General features: G+C 35.8%; 4 protein-coding genes and 1 pseudogene across 4 annotated transcripts; 3 read left to right on the plus strand and 2 right to left on the minus strand.

The window, feature by feature from the left end:
* Positions 1 to 407: 407 nt before the first annotated feature.
* Positions 408 to 1647, plus strand: LOC110721331. The gene is made up of 2 exons (XM_021900469.1): positions 408 to 823; positions 1105 to 1647. Exons 1-2 carry the CDS (start codon positions 680 to 682, stop codon positions 1444 to 1446), a joined length of 486 nt encoding a protein of 161 aa, XP_021756161.1. The 5' UTR covers positions 408 to 679; the 3' UTR covers positions 1447 to 1647.
* Positions 1648 to 5587: 3940 nt separating this feature from the next.
* On the minus strand, positions 5588 to 6097 carry LOC110721266 (uncharacterized mitochondrial protein AtMg00310-like). Its single transcript, XM_021900408.1, has one exon. It carries the CDS (start codon positions 6095 to 6097, stop codon positions 5588 to 5590), a length of 510 nt encoding a protein of 169 aa, XP_021756100.1.
* Positions 6098 to 9041: 2944 nt separating this feature from the next.
* On the plus strand, positions 9042 to 12619 carry LOC110721462 (spindle and kinetochore-associated protein 1 homolog). Its single transcript, XM_021900614.1, has 10 exons — positions 9042 to 9388; positions 9487 to 9611; positions 9823 to 9935; positions 10051 to 10132; positions 10214 to 10281; positions 10394 to 10499; positions 10588 to 10617; positions 10834 to 10947; positions 11985 to 12074; positions 12163 to 12619. The coding sequence occupies exons 1-9, from the start codon at positions 9292 to 9294 to the stop codon at positions 12060 to 12062; spliced, it is 813 nt and encodes a 270-aa protein (XP_021756306.1). The 5' UTR covers positions 9042 to 9291; the 3' UTR covers positions 12063 to 12074; positions 12163 to 12619.
* Positions 12620 to 12719: 100 nt separating this feature from the next.
* LOC110721465 (putative lipid-binding protein At4g00165) lies at positions 12720 to 13546 on the minus strand. The gene has a single exon (XM_021900616.1). The coding sequence runs from the start codon at positions 13247 to 13249 to the stop codon at positions 12872 to 12874; it is 378 nt and encodes a 125-aa protein (XP_021756308.1). The 5' UTR covers positions 13250 to 13546; the 3' UTR covers positions 12720 to 12871.
* Positions 13547 to 15473: 1927 nt separating this feature from the next.
* On the plus strand, positions 15474 to 19952 carry LOC110721461 (annotated as a pseudogene).
* The last annotated feature ends 876 nt before the right edge of the window (positions 19953 to 20828 follow it).

The raw sequence follows: 20828 nt of genomic DNA on the forward strand, positions 1-20828 counted from the left end.
AACAAGGAAATCAAACCCCCTATGCATTAATTTTGCACATTTGTGGACCAAATTAAAGACAAAGCGTGTATACAATACAATTACTATAATTTAATTGGTAGCTAATTAATTAGTACTCCCTCGATCTAACCGAACATTAGGGCATGTCCTAAACTATACTATCTTGTTTTAAATATTTGCGAAATCGGCTAGCTTAGTTGGTTAAATTATTAAGTGGTAATACTCAAGACTCGTGATCAAATCTAAAATGGAGTAGTATAGTAGTTTCTTTAATTTTCTGTCTTCTATTTATTAAAAGTACTTATTTTATTCATTTTCACTGAAACGGGAAAAATCTTTATTTTGGCATTATCTTGCTTAGATTTTGGCTTATATATTTACTCTTAAAGCCTCTAAATTGCCTCTCTCTTTCTCTCTCTCCTTCCTAAGGTCTTGAATTTAAGGGAATGTAGGTTGATTTTTGAAGAAACAGGAAGACAAAAGAGAGGTCACTGACCCATACTATACCATGTTCTTCAAAATATACATCTTAAATTCACCTTCATTTAATGCTTATGATATCTTCTTGTATTATTAGCTGATTTCTTCTACTCACTATTTAAACACATTTTTAGTACATCGCTACTAGACAATAGTATTTGCTTTGAATCTTTCTCTCACTCTTAAACCCTAACATATCATGTCAAAAATCTCTTGTTTTGCTATGATCTCCCTTTTATGCTTATTATCCATGAGTACATCATCGAGCGCGAGCCGACGACTTGCCGGAGTTGTTGTTCACCAGGAGCAACCTCAAAACACCACATCTCATGATCCTATGAAGGTTAGTGAACATTATATGTATGTATATATACATACAGCAGTTGTTATTTGAGTTAGGATTCGCGCTTGTTTATAATCAGGGTTATCCCTAAAATTATTATTTGAAATATATATATACTTTTTTTCTTTCTTTTTTTTTGTTTTAATTTTTTAAATTATCATAGCTTCGGTTTTTTTCCATCGTCAAATTATTTTCTTTCTACTATAAATCCCTTTAATTTGCTAAGAAAGGGATTAATTAAGAAAAAAAAAATTCATTTGTATTTATACATATTTATGTAGAAAATGGAGACGGTGAAAGTTAAGAGTACTATCAACATGAACCCATCACAAGTGACTGCTACGAAATTAGGCAACGAACATGGGACGAAGGCAATGAAGAAGGAGAAAAACACGAAGCAAAAGAAGGAAGAACACGATCACAAGGCCCAACATGATGCGAAACAATACAAAAGACAAGATGGAACAACGCGTGCATATACTAAAACTTCAACGAAACTTGTTAAGAGGAAGAGTCCTAGAGTTGTATTATGGCGTGTGCCGAGACCGAAAAATGAAGTGCCACAAACAGGTTTTAACTTAGATTATGCACCACCAAAAGTGCACCCTCCTACTCACAACTAAAATTTTGAATTTTGGAGTTTCGAAACGTTGAGAAAACTAAGTAGTTAGAGTTAAGCGGTACGTTGATAAGACCAAATAATCTACGGTCTTTTATATATGAAATAGTAGTAGAGTGTAACAACTCCTTTTTTTACATAATAATATATATTTTTTTCCTTCTAAGAAATAGTATATGATCACTTACGTAATTAATCTTATTACTTAGAAATGTTTGATCATATTCTTCAAAAAAAAAAAAAAAAAAGAGAAGTGTTTGATCATAAATTTGTTACGTTGCTTAATTATTAGCTTCTCTTTTCTTTAAAAAAATTCCTCTTTATAATTCAATCATGCATTAATTTTACTCGTATCTTGTTTATGCATGTAAAATGTACAAGTTTATCAGAAACGACTTGGTTTTAATTTTCGTTGAATCTCAGTCATCAGTACTGATTAGTATGTTTTGGTTTAGACAGTCAGAAATTTTGTGATCACACCAACTTTTAGTTAAAATTAATTAATTAAATTCTAAGCATAATATGTTATATATCTTTGCAGTCAATATAAATATTTTTCAGTAATAATAATAATGATGTATTGATAAATTAGCTAGGATGTGGAATGATACTACACAACAATTAATTTCAGTTGCCCTTGTGGTTAGATTCCCCTCCCGGTTTTAGGTGATTATGGGATCGATTCTCATCACTTGCCCTTGTGGCTCTATTAACACACACAAAAAAAAAAAAAAAAAAAGAATTAATTTCAGTGTAAATGTTTCCTTATTAAGAATTTCGTGTCCACTTATTGATCGTTTGGTTTTTTGACACCAAATGGACCTGATTTTCAATTAAAAGATTGAATGCTTGTAATTCACATTGAATAATGTTCTGCATACGTGAAAGCATAATGTTCATAGTTTTTCAATTACACTGAAAGAATTTAGTGCATGTATTGATTGCCGCATTTCAATGCTGATAAACGGGTGATGATGATCATCTAGTCCAATTAATGTAGATGCATTGTCATAAACATCATATTTGATAATTACAGTAGGTCTTTTACACGGCAAATGCTGATAACAATAAGTTTAGATCACTTCAAATAAATTACATACAAGTAGAAGTTATTTTCAAAACTGATTTCTGTGATTTTCGTCATCAATCAATCTTGTATACTAATAAACACTCGTATATTATACAAATTTTGCATGTTACGTACTATATATTATTTTTGTTATACTATGTATATAACAATAATTAATACTCCAATCTATTAATAATCATCCCTAGTTAATTACCTGTTTTTTTTTACGCGTTTTTTAGATAATATAGTCCAAATTAATATGTTTGTTTTTTTTTATCTAGCTACTATAAAACTTGTGATCAACTTAAAGTTACTCCTCACGTTTTCTGACTCGTGACAATATCCCCTCACCCTCTCTAGGGTCTTGTTCAATTCACTAGCATCCCAAACTCACAATAATAAACGAACATACTAATTCATTAAATTAGTACAACACAACTCAAATCATTCTTCAGATTTCCTATTAGAGGATGTTCCAAGTACAGTCTTCCAATTCTTTCAAGCAAAGTCATACACAACGAATTCCAAAGATGCACAAAGAATAATAGAATATGACAAAGTTAAAAGTCAAATGACTAAATAACAAACGCAAACTTTAAAACCAAAGTTTATCAATGAGTCCCCACCAACTTACTAGGTACGGTAGAGTAATTAATAAAGGAGGATGAACTTATATTTGACCAAAATTAATCAACCATATTATAAATACCTTAGTTTAATCATACTCCGTATTATTTGTATATATTTATTCATAAGTTGCACCAAAAAAATACAATGCATGCAGCAGATTCAAAGCCAAAGTTAAGCAAGAGATGAGACAGATTAATATGACTTTTCCAAGAATGTCTCCAAAAGCTAACCCAAAGTAAACGCATAATTCGATAATTATTTGTAAATCCCAGTAAAGGGTAGTTATTAGAAAAATAAGCAAAGCCAAAATTCATACTAAAATAAACACAAACATCCTGAGAGTCGAATCCCTATTACATGGGACGAGTACGTGAATTTTGGGTTTGCCTTTTTATGCGATCAAAGGGTTGCAAATTGTACCCCCATGTGGTCGTAAATTTCTTGGTCGATTCAATAGGTTGATTATTCATCTTACATGAAATATAATACAGAGTTGTAGTTTGCACTCGTTTATAAAAAGGAATGAGTGTGAATGTGTGATACACCCCAATCACACTGCTATCTTATTTATCGAGTAGCTTCAGATTGCTAATTCACAACTTTGTCAGTTTTAAATATATAACCATCTCCTTTTCTTAATATTAAGCCACATTTATTATGGACATAACATTTTTTTTAATAGAAATTTAACTATTTAGAAGACCTTAAGCAAACATGTGGCTTATTAATATTATATACAAGGAGTGTAGATTGCTAATGTTTGATGGAATTGAATTTACAATATTGAAACAATAATCCAAAAAACTAAAATTGATTTGATCTCATGTCTTGAGTAATTTTAATTAGCAAAAATAAATAATAAATGTTCATGCAATCTTTCAAGTAATATCAAGCTACTCCTAGTCTTTACATATCCACTCATGTTGAAGTAATGATCATGGTAAATTCAAAGTCCCACCTCGCGTAAGAATGATGAGGAAGCGTAGGCCAAATAAAATGGCAACCGGACCAAGGATTTCATTAATAATTATTTCACAAGTGCTACGGAGTATTTATGTTTTGTAGAGAATTTTCATCATTAGATAGTTTCAAATAGATCATATATCATCTTATTAACTACTCTGTCGTAAAACTAAAACACCCATCATACAAGTACATACATAACATACATTCAAATAAAAATTGTTTACACTTGTTATAGGTACATTTATTGAAATGGAAAAAAATGAATTAAACAAACAATGCGACAATAAAAAGTCAAAATTTCTTAGAAAATTAGACTAGTTTTGACTTTTGACCAAGCAATAAGAACAAAAAGATTGAAATTATAGCGAGAAAACTTTTTTTTTTTAAGAAAACGTTGTAGGTGCCTTATATTGATAACTTGTCCATCAAAACATAGGGAGAAACCTCACAAGGGACATGGTTCTCCCAAACTTGTTCTACACCAAAAGGCGTTAAGCGGGCTAAATTATGAGCCACAACATTACCGTCTCGTTTAACATGACACCAAATAACAGAAGAAAAAGAGGAACAAGAAGATAAAATATCATCTAAAATTGCATCCAGGTCAGTGAAGAAGATCGATGCTTTGGTTAAGCGATTGATGATAACTTGGCTATCAGATTCGATTATAACCTCCTTCAATCCGAAGCGTTTTGCAAGTTTTATGGCCAAGACAGTCGCTTTCCCTTCCGCAATAATCGAAGACCAATGAGCTCTCACTCTTCTGGCCGCAGCAAAGAGGGCATCCCCCTTCCAATCTCTAGCAATCACCCCCAACCATCATCACACAAGGAAGCATCACAATTGAGTTTAACAATACCTTCCGGTGGTGCTTTCCATACTTTGGGGCTGCGGCATGTATTTCTTTTGACCCCTCCGTATATCTTCTTCATGTAGGAGTTACAATCAGCCGCAAGGCGGTGAGTACGCTCAACAATGACGGGATGATAAACTTCCTTGCCATTGAAGACCATTTCGTTTCTCCGATTCCATAAGTACCACATTAAAATCACACCTCTACTCACCTTCCTTGCATCCAGCTTACTCCATAATTCAATTAAATCCAAGAAAGACATACCAGTTGGTCAAAACGACATCTCCACACAATCGCACTCTACCCAAAGTTCACACACAGTGTGACAATCGAACATGGCATGTTGGACGGTTTCTGGGCAGTCCAAGCACCATGGGCAGTTCACTACCTTAGTCATGTGCCTATGCATGAGGTAGGCTCTTACAGGGAGAGTTCCCGTACAAACTCGCCACAAAAAGTGCCGGACTTTCGGGGTAACCTCCAGCTTCCAAATCTCTATCCATGCTTTGTGAAACAGATCAAGATTACATGACTTGCCTAGCATATAGGCTGTTTTCACAGAATAGCAACCATCATTCGAGAAGGCCCACATTATAGAGTCTTTAGCAACATTCGGACACAAGGGGATTATATTGCTAGTATGCTACGAATGTCTTCAACATTGAAAATATTTTCGATGCGTTGAACATCCCATTGGCGAGAGTCGTGGTCTATTAAGTCACTTACCCAAGTCACAACATCCGAACAAGGGGTGGTAATGAACTTGCTTTCGCCATTATCAACCCAAGGATCATGCCATATGTCGATTGTTGTTCTATTCCCTATCCTCCAAAGCAACCCCTCCTTGAAAAGGGCCTTCGAAGACCATATGCTGCGCCAAGAGAAACTACCTCCATAACCCAAATTTTCTTCAAGGAAGCTCTTGCCCGCATAATATTTCGCACTTAACACCTTATTGAGGAGAGAATTTGGGTTACTGGTTAGCCTCCATGCTTGTCTACGAAGGAGGGCATCATTGAAGACTCGTAAGTCCCTGAAGCCCATGCCCCCTAGGCACTTAGGAGAACAAAGATTCTTCCAACTCTTCCAGTGAACTTTCTTCCGGGTAGTATCATTTCCCCACCAAAAGCGAGCCATCATAGCATGAATCTCCCCAATTACCCCTTCCGGAATTTTATAGACTCCCATAAAATAAGTTGGAATGGCTTGGATAACAGATTTGAGGAGAATTTCCTTGCCCGCTCTCGATAAAAAAAAAATTCCACCCTGACAATTTTTTCCATATTCTATCCTTGAGGGCTGCAAAAATCGTCTTTTTTTATCTACCAATCATTGTCGGAATCCCCAAGTATTTCTCATGCTTATCAACTTGACGCATAGCCAAAACCCCCAATAATTCCTCTTGCACCGAAGCACTCACCCTTTTACTAAAAGAGACCTCCGATTTTTCATAATTAATTTTCTGACCGGAAGCTTGTTCGTATATGTTGAGGATTTCAACAATCTGGGAACACTTCCTTCGGTTGGCTCTTTCATAAAGAAGACTATCCTCTGCAAAAAGAAGGTGAGAAATTTCTGGACCTCTGCGGCTAGCTTTGGCATCATGAATAGAACCATCAACTAAAGCTTTCCGCATCAAACCCGAGAAAGCATCTGCAACAAGAATAAATAAATATGGAGAGGCCTCTTCCCTTATCAATCCGATACTTGTGGCTGACCCCCTAATAACTCCAAGGTTGGAGTTAGAGAAGCGTGTGCTTGGAGAGAAAAAAGGAGGAGACTCTCACGGTAAGACATGGAAACGCATTGACAGAGATATGGATACTAATATGGAGGAGCAACCACCCCTTTATGGGAAAAGAAAACTTCTTGACTCTTCTGTTGAAGTGGAAACGAGTGAGACATCCTTTGGGAAGCGATTCAAAGCAAGCTCTGAGGTGCCTTCTCTTTCTTCTAGTCCGGCAGAGGTTGACATGGATCAACCCCGCCAAGACCAATGAGTACTTTATGTTGGAATTGCAGGGGGCTTGCTAGCCCTCGTGAAATTCGGGCACTACGAATGTGGTGCTCTTCTTTAGTTCCTGATATTTTATTTTTGTTTGAAACAAAAGTTAATAAAAGCATTGCCGAGAATAATAAAATTAGTTTCAAATTTCCGTATTCTTTTGGTGTGAGTAGTATTGGTAGATCTGGGGGGTTATGTATTTATTGGGGATTGTGTGGATTTTTCTCTGGTTTCGTTCTCCCAAAATCATATTTGTGGTGATGTTAAGCTTGAGCCGGGTATGGCTTGGCGTTTTGTGGGGATTTATGGGTGGTCGGAGTCTGGTAATAAACACAAAACTTGGTCCTTAATTAGACAGTTATGTGATGATGTTGAGGGGCCTATGTTGTCTGGGGGTGATTTTAATGAGATTTTGTCGTATGGTGAAAAGGAGGGCGGAGTTGATAATGCAAGAAGGGCTTTGCCTGATTTTCGGGAAGTTTTTCACGATTGTGAGCTTAGGGACTTGGGGTATGAAGGGCAATGGTTTACATGGGAGAAAGGTCGGACTGTACAAACTCTTATTAGGGAGAGGTTGGATCGTTTTGTGGAAAATGGTCCTTGATTCGAGCTTTCTCTCAACCAGGTGGTGGACAAAATGGCTCGTAAAATATCTGATCATTCACCAATCTTTCTGAAATTTGGCGAACATATATAGGAGGAAAAAGAAGTGAAAAAAGAAAAAGTGGTTTTGATTTGAAACTCATTGGCTGCTCGATGGGGAATGTGAGGAGGTAGTGCGTGGGGCTTAGGGAGACAGTACGGGTGAGGTGGGTGACCGTTTGAAGAGGGTTGCGGGTGATCTGAAGAGCTGGAGTGGTCGTAAGTTCAAGGGGTTGGAGGTGCAAATTGACAAGATCGAGAAGGAATTGAAAGAGGCGCAAGGGGAGGCGATGTCAGATGAGTCTCTTACTAAATGTGCTGACATTGAGAAGCAGCTGGAGGAACTTTTTGATAAGCAGGAAACCTATTGGTACTTGAGGTCTAGGGTCTCAGAAATCAAGGACGGGGATCGCAATTCCAAATATTTCCACCATAAAGCCTCTCACTGAAGGAACAAAAATAAGATAAAAGGTTTCTATGATGCCGAGGGTAATTAGAAAGAGGAGCTAGAAGATATTGAGAAGATTGTCGAACAATTCTATAAAAACTTATTTGCTGCTGACACTTTTTCCGAGGATGCGTGCACTAAGGTTCTTGAGGCAACTGAGAGACTTGTGACTCCAGACATTAATTCTGAGCTTATGCGACCGTTTTCAAAGGAGGAGATTTTTGCCGCTCTTAAACAAATGCACCCCTGTAAGGCTCCGAGTCCTGACAGTATGCATGCTATCTTTTTCCAAAAATTCTGGCATATTGTAGGTGATGATGTTTCCAGACTTGTTAGTAGTATATTATAGGGTAATGAGTCAATTGGTCCTGTTAATCATAATAACATTGTGCTTATCCCAAAAGTGAATTCCCCTACTCTGGTGTCACAATGTAGGCCTATTGCTCTCTGTAATGTGTTGTATAAAATTGCTTCGTAGGCCATTGTGATGAGACTGAAATCTATCCTCCCTGACATTGTTTCGGAGAATCAGAGTGCTTTTGTCCCTGGTCGGATTATTACTTACAATGCTCTCATAGCCCTGGAATTGTTTCATACAATGAAGACGAGATGTAGCAGTAAAAGAGGCATGGTGTCTATGAAGCTGGATATGAGTAAAGCCTACAATAGAGTTGAGTGGAATTTTCTAGAAAAACTGCTCTTGAAATTGGGGTTTGCGGACAGATGGGTGGCGAAAATTATGGATTGTGTGATTTCGATTAAATACTCCTTTATTGTCAATTGGAATGTTTGTGGCTCAGTTTCACCCACGAGGGGACTTAGGCAGGGAGACCCTCTTTCTCCATATTTAGAGAGAAAACTTAATTCTTCCTTCAATCATCTTTCGATTGAAAATTAAACAATTCAATAAATTCTAATTCAATAAACAGTCCATTAAATTGTTTATTTAACAATTCTTCATACTTGTATGAGTTTAGCTCAACAAAAATAAATTAGATTAGTAAAAATAAGTTAAATTTGGCAAAATTAAGCCGATGAGAAAAGACTATAGCGCCAAGACCACGTGTATCGAATCCTTCCTTATCGTCGTCTTTGACTAACGTTTGACAAAAGTTAAACTCCAAAACATTTTCCCGCCAAACAACATACTTCCTAAATCCCACCCCAAAATTCAAACAGTTATTCCTCATTCATCAGCAACAATCAACACGGAAACAGATAGCAAGCTTGATTACAATGGAAGCCAAAGAAGCAGGATCTTCTGTAGAATCAATAATAGTGTCCTTCAATACTCGCATTTCCGAGCTCCAAGAACTCATCATTGCTCGAAACAGTTACTATTTCTCTCTCCATCTTCCACTCTTTTTTCTCACTCAATTTGATGAAATTTCATTGATTTTATGAAATTGATTGTCAAAAACCTGATTTCAGTGTATCCGGGAAGTGCCGTCGCCGATCTCACGGCGGTTGATGCGGCAGTGAAAGCCATGGAACTTCAAGTTCAATCTATTAAGGATAGATTACGCGAAGAAACCCTAGCTCTTCCCAAAGCCAAGGTTTCTCTCTCTCTTTCCTTTTTTTAATTAGGGTTTATGAATTATGATATCAATTTTGAAGTTAGGGTTCTGTTTGATTGAAATTATGAGATGAAATCGGTAAAAGTCTTACGATTTTTATAACAAAGATGTGCATAATTGCTTATGTAAGCTCTTTGATTGACGAAATTAGATGATAAAATATAAACAATACTGTTTTGGAAATATGCAGAAATTGATTGAAGCATCACTTAAGCAGCAGAAAAAGCTGCAGGAAATGGCAACTCATGTTCCTTCTCACTTAACCACTAAAACGATGTCTTCATTGCCCGACTCTAATCACCAGTAAGCCGGTGCTTTGATTCGTATCATGATTTCTAGATTATGAAATGTTATTTTTACAAAGATTACTACATTGGCGATTTGGAGGTTGTTAAGATTATTTTTTTTGTTGGTAAAGCTTGCAGTCAGATTCTTCTAAGGATGACCTATCGTTGTTGGGTTCGTTGAAGGTTGAAGAGGAGCCGGTTGTTGTGCACAAGGTAAGTTTGAATGTTTCACTATACTGGTTAGTATGACAGGATTCAGTAATGGCCAATTATGACTGATTATTTATCTAACAGGAGAAAAAGGGTCGTGGACCTCCGCCTTTGTGGTACATTTCTGGAGATGAGTTGGGATCTCTATCGTCGTTAAGTTCCTAACAACCTTGCCAGTTTGATTGAGATTTGTTTTTTGTTGCTTGGCTATATGCTTGTAATAATATCCTCTATAGCTAACTCTTTTTTCATGGTGATTAATAGCTACATGAGAGGAAGATTGACCCTTGAGAAAGTCAATGCTGCTATAAATGATATGGCAGCCTATGCTGAATCAACTGCACAGCTTATCTCAGCCCCTAAAAAGAAGGTTTCCTGCTTTATCTTATGTTTGTGGTTAAATTATTCTGTGTTTTTTGAGTCATTTCTTACTGATTACTGTAAATTTTTCTGTGAAGTTGCCAGAAAACATGTGGGAAAGAGCCTTGGTGAGTGAGCTTTATTACAATTCACTTATTTTAGAACATCTTACAATGAATTAGATCATCTCCTTTGTTATGGAAAGAATGTGTTGTTAAATTTGGTACTTGTTGAGCTGTTTTGACATTCTATTTTCTTCCCTTCACCTGTCTAAAGGTTACACGAAGCTTTATATCAGTGCATTATTTTGCTAAAATGTTCCATGTTTCCATCTTTCTATGCAGGAGCTGCGAGATATAGCAATGACTGAAGGAGTTAAAGGAAAACATTTTTTTCTTGAGAGTGACATAAAGGGACCTTCCCTGAAGCTTGACAACACTGGAAAAGCAATACTGACAGTGAGTCAACTCCCCCGACAAGCAAAGTAGACAAGTAGTAAAGATTGTTCTTCCATTACTCTCTCTTTCTTACTTGCATTGTCTAACAAACGTAAAATTTAGCAGCAATTTTTAAAATCTACTGAACCACCCTGCTTTACCTAATGCAACACTTTATTGAACTTCAACTATCTCTTTATCCAGACTAAGAACTGATTTTTTTTTTTTTCATATTCGGAATACTTGATTTGCTGCTGTTTTTTGTGCTTCTTCACGCCCTTTGTTTTTGAGATTGGATATTGGTTAATGGTGCAAAGTGCAAACATTATGCTGAATTTTGCTGGAAGTGATCACAGTTTTTTTTTTTTTTTTTTTTTTTTTTATCATGATGTAGAGATACTGCAATACTAACTAGTAACTACAAGTATTATTCTATTACCTGGACAAGTTCATGTGTATCAGAATTGCAGCAACAGTTTCTAATAGAGTGATAGTAGTTTGATGAGACAAAAATTTGTTATGTCTTAATATTGGCTGCATTATTGTTTCGTACCTCCACCCCTCCTATGATTGGAACATGTGCATGGAAGACTCAGGGCTGTGCATTTTTACTGCACCTGAGAAGTTTCAAGTCGTCCCCAAAAAACAGTTGCTTTGAGTCCTTGGAGAGTCATGTCAGATCGGTATCTAAGTTGGTCAAACTCGGTTTCCATCCGAAAAAAACCATTCTAACTTAATCATTGGGGGCCAAAAAAAAGTGAAAAAAAGACCGTATTATCTCTGCAAAATGTTATTGCATGCAGTGTCACTGCCCCATAGCTGCTGAGGGAACATTTGTTGTTGTCTAAATGTAAGATTTTATTGTAATGTGAGATTTTTTTAAATTTTTTTTTTAAACTTTTTTTTTTTAAAATAATAAAAAACATATATTTTCAACTAGTTCTGGCTTTGGTTGAGCTTATTCTACTTTTGCTGATGTTGGAACATGTCTACTGCCTAAATCGGTGTCTGGTAATGAAAGCCTTACGTAAAATCGTGTTATTTGTAATCTCCTACAGGTTCTTCGTCACCTAGGTCGTATAAGTGAGACAAGGGTTGGGCATCACCGAGTGATTATCCTCTCAAGACCTCACTGAATGAGATATGAGGTACTTTTCGCTCTTGTTCTTCCCATCTTTGTTCAGTGTTCATTTTAAAGACTGTAGTGGAATGATATTATGATACTTAAAATTGCAGGCTCAACATTCTTATTAGCGATTTCGAAGATGTCATATAGAATACTTCGTTGAAGTTGTGTGTGGTAGATTAGCAATCTCCCATCAGCAAAGTTGGGAGTAAGTTTACCTGTAAGGCTTTACTTGTTTGATATTTGTAATTGTTTGTGTACTGAATTACATAACTACTAAAGCTATTATATAATCCCCACTTTTTATAAAGTAAGAAATAATTGTGGTTAAGATGCAAAGAGGCTTCCATTCAAGTTAGCATTTCATTGAACTTTTATGTTTGAATATCTTGAATGTTTAATGGTCTTGGCATTATTCTTTTCATATTAAAAAAAAAAAAAAAAGTAATAAGCTCATATAAAGAAAGTTATGTTCAGAAAGGGATACCTTAGTGGCTTAGTTAAACTCACAAGTCACAACTGTTTTATGTTGATATAAGTTCAAATAAGGGCCAATAAGCTCAGATATGAAAAACTAAGTTCACTTCTAGGGTTTTCAGCTGAACAGAACGAAGCTAGAATAGCCAAGAAAATGGATCAAGTCAACCATGGTCACCTAAAGCAGTAATTGAAGAACAAATTTTATAGGTCTTATTCATTATAGAATATATAGCATTACAAACATCATTTTCCAAACTGAAACTTATAGCATAAAATAAAAAACAATAAGAAAAAAGTCAACAAATAATCAAGCAACAAATGGACCATGATGTCCAATATTTAACATTTAAAACCTTTTGGAACCTTCTTTCCACAGCCATTGAGCAGGAGACTGAGGGCAACAGGTACCTTAAGCTTGACGACACCCAACACATTAGCTTTAAGTGCTGTGCACAGACACACTGCAGCTTCAAGATCAGCAATGCCCTTTACGAGGGTGCAACATTCTGGACTAGGCTTAGTTCCAATTACTTCAGTAACCAAACCAAGCCAGCTACCACAGACCCCAAATTTAAGAGTATCTTTAGGACACTTAGGTTTTAGGCCTGAAGGGGGAGAGCATGGGAAAGCTGGGATACTGTGAGCTGAAGCACAAGCACAGAACAGTATGTTGAAAAGTATGAACAAAGCAATTGCCTTTGAGCTCTGAAAATCCATTTTTTTTCATACAAGTAATCTGCAGAAATAATCTTTATAACCTAAAAAGTATATATATAGCGTGAAAAATATAGTAATATGAACTGTATTTATTTTGGTTCTGTTCCCTTTCTGTTTTGGGGAAGTGGGGTTGAGAGGTTTATGAGAATTGATATTATCAGTGTTTTGTGGTCAGTATTTGATACTCCTGTGTGTCTGGAATTATTATCACATTGCTATCAAGAATCTCAACCTTTCATGACTATGAAATCTCCACACTTTCACCAAAATGCCCTTTTATAATAGCTGTATACCTGTTGTCTTCCCATTCCACAAGGTTTTTCGAGTTTAGAAATTATGACTTTTCTTCTGGACTTCCTGAAATAATATATGCAAGAGAGTAGTAGTACTTTTCGCAGCTTGAGGACAATATAGGTGTTAATGTAGTGGCTGCTAACGCATGTGAAGATCTTGTGTAGTCAATCTCGTTGTTGTTGCCATTTTTAGCTACTAATCAGGGGCTTCAGGGTTCAGGGCCCATATATTATTACGCTTGCTACTAATCTTGTGTAAATTGCTTGCCTCAGTCCTTTGCTTGAGAGCTGGCACTGGACCTTGGTTGGTAGCCTGCGGGCTGGTGCTCTGGATAGTGTTGCTCGCTGGGCTATGCTGGCCCTATCATTATTACGAAGTATTATTTTTGCTCAATCTGTTTCAGATTTTCATTAATTGGGTTAGCTGCGGGTCGTCCCTCATGCCTCATATCATGCTGATTTTTGTGAAACTTGGCCATCCCATGATATTGAACTGTGATAAGATGTTGACTTGGAGAGTTATTAGCTGAAAGCTTGATGGTTTGATAGAAGCAGTTTACAGCCTCAAAAATATTTATCCTCGCTCATTTAGTCAGCTTGGTCCTCTCCGTCATGGAGACTGAGCTGTTGATTGAAATAATGAATGAACCTGTAACTTAGCAGTTTCTTAGCTATTGGAATTGTCAATTGAGAACGGAACACTATTATCTCATGCAAGTATGCAACTAGTGATGTTTTTGTAATGTAGGAACAATGTTATTATGCTATGGGCTGGTTCAATGAGTTGCTGATGATGTATTTTGATTCCCCTATTGAACATAGAAATAAAGTTAAGTTATTCTGAAGCCATATATCATTTAATCCCTTTCAAAAGTTTCAACTGGACACAGATATATTTATTTTCTATGAGTTTCTAATTTAAGTTTGCTCATATAGTCATATCTGTCAAAAGCTTTATTAGGTGTTCGAATTTCTTTTTACTGATTGGCCTTATACACTTGCGCTACATGAAGCACATGCTTAGTTATATTGAAGTGTTCATCCCAAATTTGCAATGGTGTTGAAGCATAAGAATAGATGGATGCATTATAGAAAGTAGAAACATATGTTCCTAGCTCCTTGTGAAAATTATTTGCCATGAGTTTCACTGGGGAATAAAAGACTTGTTGCGGAGTGTCAAATGATTTGCAATATTAGGAACAGAATGACATTTGTTTTCTAAACTAACACTGAAAAGCTGAAGTCGGAGATTGTACAGAGGCAACCTAACAAATGAACTTCAAGATGGCCTACTTTTTGGCATTTGAAGCTCTCAGGAACCTTTTGCTGCAGCCACTGAGCAGCAGACTGAGAGCGTTAGGTACCTGAGGCTTGACACTTAACACATTGGCCTTGAGTGTTGTGCGCAAACATACTGCAATGTCGAGAACAGCAATTCCCTCAACTAGGGGGTGTAGCATTCTGGACTCGGCTTAGTCCCGGCCCAACGACTTCAGTTATGTTCAAACCAAGCCAGCTGATACAGACCCCAAATTTTCTAGTATCTTTAGGATACTTTGGTTTTACTGTTTTAGGCTTGCAGAGTTGAAGGTAGAGAGCATAGGAGCGCAAAAATAAATCCTGATGACTTGCTTAGCACATAGGGTTAAAACTATAGCGATATACTTCGTATAATGTAATTTTGGCTGTTTTCTCTTTATTCTCGGTAGCTATGATCAGTGTTGTGTGGTCAGTTATTGGCCGTGAATGGACCAATGGTTAGAATTTAGCGAAAAATGACAAAAAATCATATGATAAAGTGCTTCATGCTGTATCACATGTAGTAATCTTTACTAATCTTAAATTTAGAGGACAATCTTAGAGATAATATTGTGGCTGCTGATGCATTTGCAATTTATGTACTCTTATCATCATTCATCAATATTGACATTTTTGCTACATGACAGGGGGTTCAGGGCCCATGTTTTTTTTTTTTTTTTTTTTTTATCAACTTTTGTTTCCCTTTAAACCTAATAGCATTATGCTTCAGTCTATGCAGATACTGCTGGTATCATGACTCATCACTTCATCAGAACATCATATTACTTATGCCCTCAACTTGATTATCGTTGGTCCTCTTATTCGTTACGATTTGCAATGATATAGATGCGATTTGATACTTGTGTGATTACATTCATGATATAGTTGTGCACAATCAAAACAACTAATAGTGCCTCCTTTTTACCTCAAGTACATAATGTGCATTATCTTTGAATTTATTAATTAAAGAATAAAGAGGTGTATATGTCAATCATTTAATTTTTCAACATTAAATTGGTAATCTTAATTACATCTAGTATCAGATGGGATCACTTAAAGTGGCAGTAATAGGTGGAGGTGTAGCAGGGATAATATCAACCCGGGAGCTCCGACGAGAAGGTCACCGAGTCATCATATTCGAGAAATCGGACAAACTCGGTGGTATATGGGTCTACGACCCGCGAGTCGAGTCCGATCCACTGAGTCATGAGTGTTCAAAGCAGTGTCTATTACTCATTAAGGACGAATTTGCCCCGGGTTTTGATGGGCTTCTCCGATTTCGGGTTTGATGTGAGAGTATACGGCGATCCGAGAGTTTTTCCGGGTCATCAAGAAGTGCTGGCATTTTTGAATGATTTTGCGACTCGGTTTGGAATCGTTGAGTTGATACGGTTTAACTCGGAGGTTGTGAGGGTGGAGCCAGTGGGTGGAAGGGTGGATAAGTGGGTGGTTGAATGGAGGAGAGTGGAAAATGGAGGGGTAAAGTTGGAAGAAGAGGTTTTTGATGCTGTGGTTGTTTGTAACGGTCATTGTACTGTGCCCCGGGTAGCTAACATATCAGGTTAGACGACTCAACTCAATATTTAATTATTTACCCTTAAGTCGGAGTTAAAAGTAAATATTAAGCATTGTACAGCTTATGATTTTGTCATGACTTTTGAAAGTTACAAAGTTCTGTTACAATATGCAATGAGGCTAAAAGTTTTTCGTGTTGGTTGTAGTTTTGTTGCTGTCCTAAAGAGTGGCAATTTGGTTTTTCAAAATTAGAAACCCACGAGATTGGATCATACTTTGCTCACCTTAGCTAACATTGGCAATCACTTGGTCTAATACCCTGTTTTGGGCTCGGCCTAGATCGATCTCATGACCAATTTTAGTTACTTATATTTGCATATTTAAAGTGACGGGTTGTGGTGGTGGATCATTGCTCACCTAGATATGGGGGTGATATTAGGGAATTCAAAGAGAACGGTTGGTATTGTAAAGTTTCTTGCAAACTTGAGGCTGGTTTTGCCAATTGGAAACAAGGAAAAAAAAAGGGCAGCCCCAAACTAGAAATTGTTTGAATATTCTTTACTAGTACAATGAAGGTGGTAGAAGTCTTAGTAGAGTAGTTGGCAAGTGAACTTGTACTCAGTTACTGATGTTTTTCCTGTGTCAACTGCTTATATAAACTTCATAATTAGAAGCTCAGGTTGATTTTATCATGTAATAGTTTATGTTATTGAGCTAAAGAACTATGATAATGTACATTAACTATATGATTCTTCTCTACTCATTTTGTACTTGTTAAAATTCTGTTTATAACTTGTTGACACTTGACAGGAATTGAGAAATGGCCAGGAAAACAGATACACAGCCACAATTACCGAGTTCCTGAGCAATTTAAGGACCAGGTTTTTCCTACATTGTTAACTTCAAGACTTCTTATATAGATTAAAGCATTTGGTTCGATTAACTGATGTGTTAATTGATGTCCATGATTGACTAAATAATATTAATAGGTGGTAGTAATCATTGGAAATGGGGCTAGTGCATACGATATATCACGTGATATCTCAGCAGTTGCTAAGGAGGTTCATCTCTCTTCAAGATCGCCTAATGCAAAGTTTGTAAAACTTGATCACTGTTGTAATATATGGCAGCACTCTGCGGTAAGTTGTGTAGTATATTCTGTTCCTACTTTGCTCTTACTATTGTAAATAGTTAGTACTTCTGTTAATATTTGCTTACTGTTTGAGGTGTTATTGGTGCAAACCATTGTTATGTATGTAATGATCTCAACCATCTAGAACCCGACAGACAGTCTGCAAAAAACTTTACACCAATTAAAAGAGATCAAAGTTTATATTGTGATCTTTTCTAAAAGAAAACGGCTTTAAGCTATTATGAATGCAATAGAGATAGATTGAATAAGCAGTTCTGATTGCAATATAGATTGAACTATTTACAGATTTTCAACTTATCCTATGCGCAGATGCGTGATCAGAGAATTAACATTTGTGTTTGAGAGTACTTCTTTGATTCTTTCTCTTACTCCTTCCAATCTCGAGATGTTTTACAACTTATTGCTCATTTTCTGCATCACTAGTCTTGGATTTTTGTTTGTGGCCTGTAGGATAGTATTCCATATTTCCATATGCATCTTATGTGAAGTTGTTTGAGTTAGGTTGTCTAAAGAAGTAAAGAGTATTGATTATTCACTTACTATTGTTGGCCAGGGCAGGTGACCCCTAGACCTTCATGTTGTACTAGAAATCTTGTAAAAGGTTTGTGAAGAACAATTGAGAAAAGAGCTTTAAAATGAACTCATAAATCATACACACTGAATGACTACACTGTCACATAATTTACATTTTAATTTGTTTATTGTTGTTATTTTGTCATATTGGTTATTCCTGTTCTTAAAATGTTCGATGTATGCTAACTATGATAAACTTTATAATCTGAATTAATGGTCCTTGTATTTGTTATGGCTTTGGCCTGCAACCCTACATGATACATAATTACATATATCTCTGAATATTTAAGCTTGCTAAGAAGGTTCTTTACTCATCAAGACCTCCTACTCTCCTAGCATTGCAATATTTGATTGCACTACTTGGTGATTAATTTTAATAACTTTTTATGTGTTTGTTAGTATAGATATATATTGCCAAGGAAAATGGTACCATCGAATTCGAGGATGGATCATCAGTTGAGGCCAACAGTATCTTGCACTGCACTGGGTATGTTTTCAGAATTGATGCAGAGTAATAAAATTTCCCCTTTCTTGATCTCATTTTCCTAAAAACTTTTCCACAGATACAAATATGAATTCCCATTCCTTAACATAAATGGCATAGTAAGTGTTGATGATAATCGTGTTGGACCGTTATACAAGCATGTGTTCCCTCCTGCTCTTGCTCCTTGGCTTTCTTTTGTTGGCTTACCTCAAAAGGTAAATTATTTGAACGCTATATGCTATTAATAGTTGTTCGTATTCCTATATTACTTTTCGATGTTGCTGACAGAGTTCAAATGATCTTCTGCATGATCAGATATTGATTTTTGATATGATGGAACTTCAATCAAGGTGGATAGCTAGAGTATTATCAAGAAAAGTAGACCTACCGTCTAAGGAGCAGATGATGGCAGATGTGCAAAAATATTATCAACAGATGACAATACTTAGAAGGCCTAAGCACCTCACTCATTTTCTCCACAATTTCGAGGAGGTCTGTATGTCTTTCTTATCTTCTGAGCCGCGCTTTCTACTGAGTTTCCTTTATAAGTTTCTGCTAGACATGACTAAAAGTTTACAAATTGATTAAGCATAATACTTAAATGTGATTTTTTTTTTTTTTTTTTTTTTTTTTTTTTGTAAACACGCTCAAGTTTACTCTTTGGTTCGGTCTTAGCTTATATATGCATCTGAAGACTTGAAACATGCAGTTTTACTAATCATGACTTTAATGTTAATCGTTAATCACTAATCCAAGTTAGGGCCTCTGATATTTGCTTGTTCATCATTGCAGTCTTTTTTTTTTCTTTCTGAAATTAAATTTTTACTTTTGTATAAAAATATTGTATGCGATCCACATTTTCAGAGTATCAAATTTAGAAAATTGTTTGGTTCTGATCATCTATTTGGCTGTTAGTATTTGGACTGGTTAGCAACACAAGCTGAAACGTTATCACTGGAATGGAGAAAAGAAATCTATAAGGAGACCGTCAAATGCTTGGAAAATCGCGAGGATGGATATAGAGATGATCCCGGGTTTACAACGAGGTGTGATAATCCATCTATAACCTCACGCCAAGAGAAATCCTCAACATCGAATCTGAGAAGCCACCATCAAAATTCAAGTTACTAGATCAGTTCAAGTGTTCAACACCAAATGATTTTTTTTTTTTTTTGATATTTTTGTCGAGCAGTATTTATGTTATCGAATAAGTTGATATTTGTTATAAAAAAAAAACAAATAATTTGATTTTTTTTTTTTGAATAAAGATTGATTCATAAATAAAAACTCATACGACATCTATAAAGAGACTTATATCTAATGTATAAGTGACAATTGAATCAAATAAAAACTTCCTTTCAGCAGAGCTACGATTGTTGTTGCAAATCGTACATTCTTCATACTCTCTTTCACATCGCTGTGATTTTTAGCCTTTTTCGACGAGGGGTTCTATCGATCTGTTGTAGTCATGAAGAAAATTTTCGTCTGATTCATCTGATTGTAATCGAGGGATTAACCTTTTTTTCGATCCCGCACAAATCTTTACCCATGAAACAACTTGTACCATACCAAACTCAAAAAACAAAACTAAAACTAAAACAAAGCCCACTATAGGGGCACTTACTACACTCAAAACCCAGTATAGGGTTACTTAGAACCTTCAAAAAGTGTAGTTTTATTGAATTTAATAAAAAAAAACATAAGGAAGTTAATGGAAAAGGGTCGGAAATAGCCAAATTTCCGGCCTATGAAACACTTTTTTTTTTTTAAGAACCCTAGAGGTTATTTCCGGCCTATGAAACACTTTTTTTTTTTGAAGAACCTAGAGAGAAAAAAGAGAGGAGACGGCTAGGTTTTTTGTAGGAATTCATAATTTGATATTTTGTACACCTTCCGTTTTTAAATACTTGCTTCATTTCTCCTATGCCAATGTAAATATTTGATTAATTATATCTTTAATTATTAATAAGTATAAAATTTTAACAATTAAAAATTAATAATCTATTCATTGAGGCGATTTCAACAAATACCCACAAGACTAAAAAATTTCTTAGGTATAAATCACAAACATTAGTCAAAATAGGATAAATAAATAGTGTAGAGAGTAGAAATGGAGCAAGTATGCAAAAATGAAGGGAGTATGAATTTGTGATAATGAAATCAATGTAATTTTTTAAAATTAGTGTAATCAACAAATCCACCACATCTAAAAACTACTACTCAATATGTCATAGCAGTATGGGGCATGTAAATAAAGTACGG

This window comes from Chenopodium quinoa, unplaced genomic scaffold, assembly GCF_001683475.1.
Source record: "Chenopodium quinoa cultivar QQ74 unplaced genomic scaffold, ASM168347v1, whole genome shotgun sequence".
Lineage (NCBI taxonomy): Eukaryota > Viridiplantae > Streptophyta > Magnoliopsida > Caryophyllales > Amaranthaceae > Chenopodium > Chenopodium quinoa.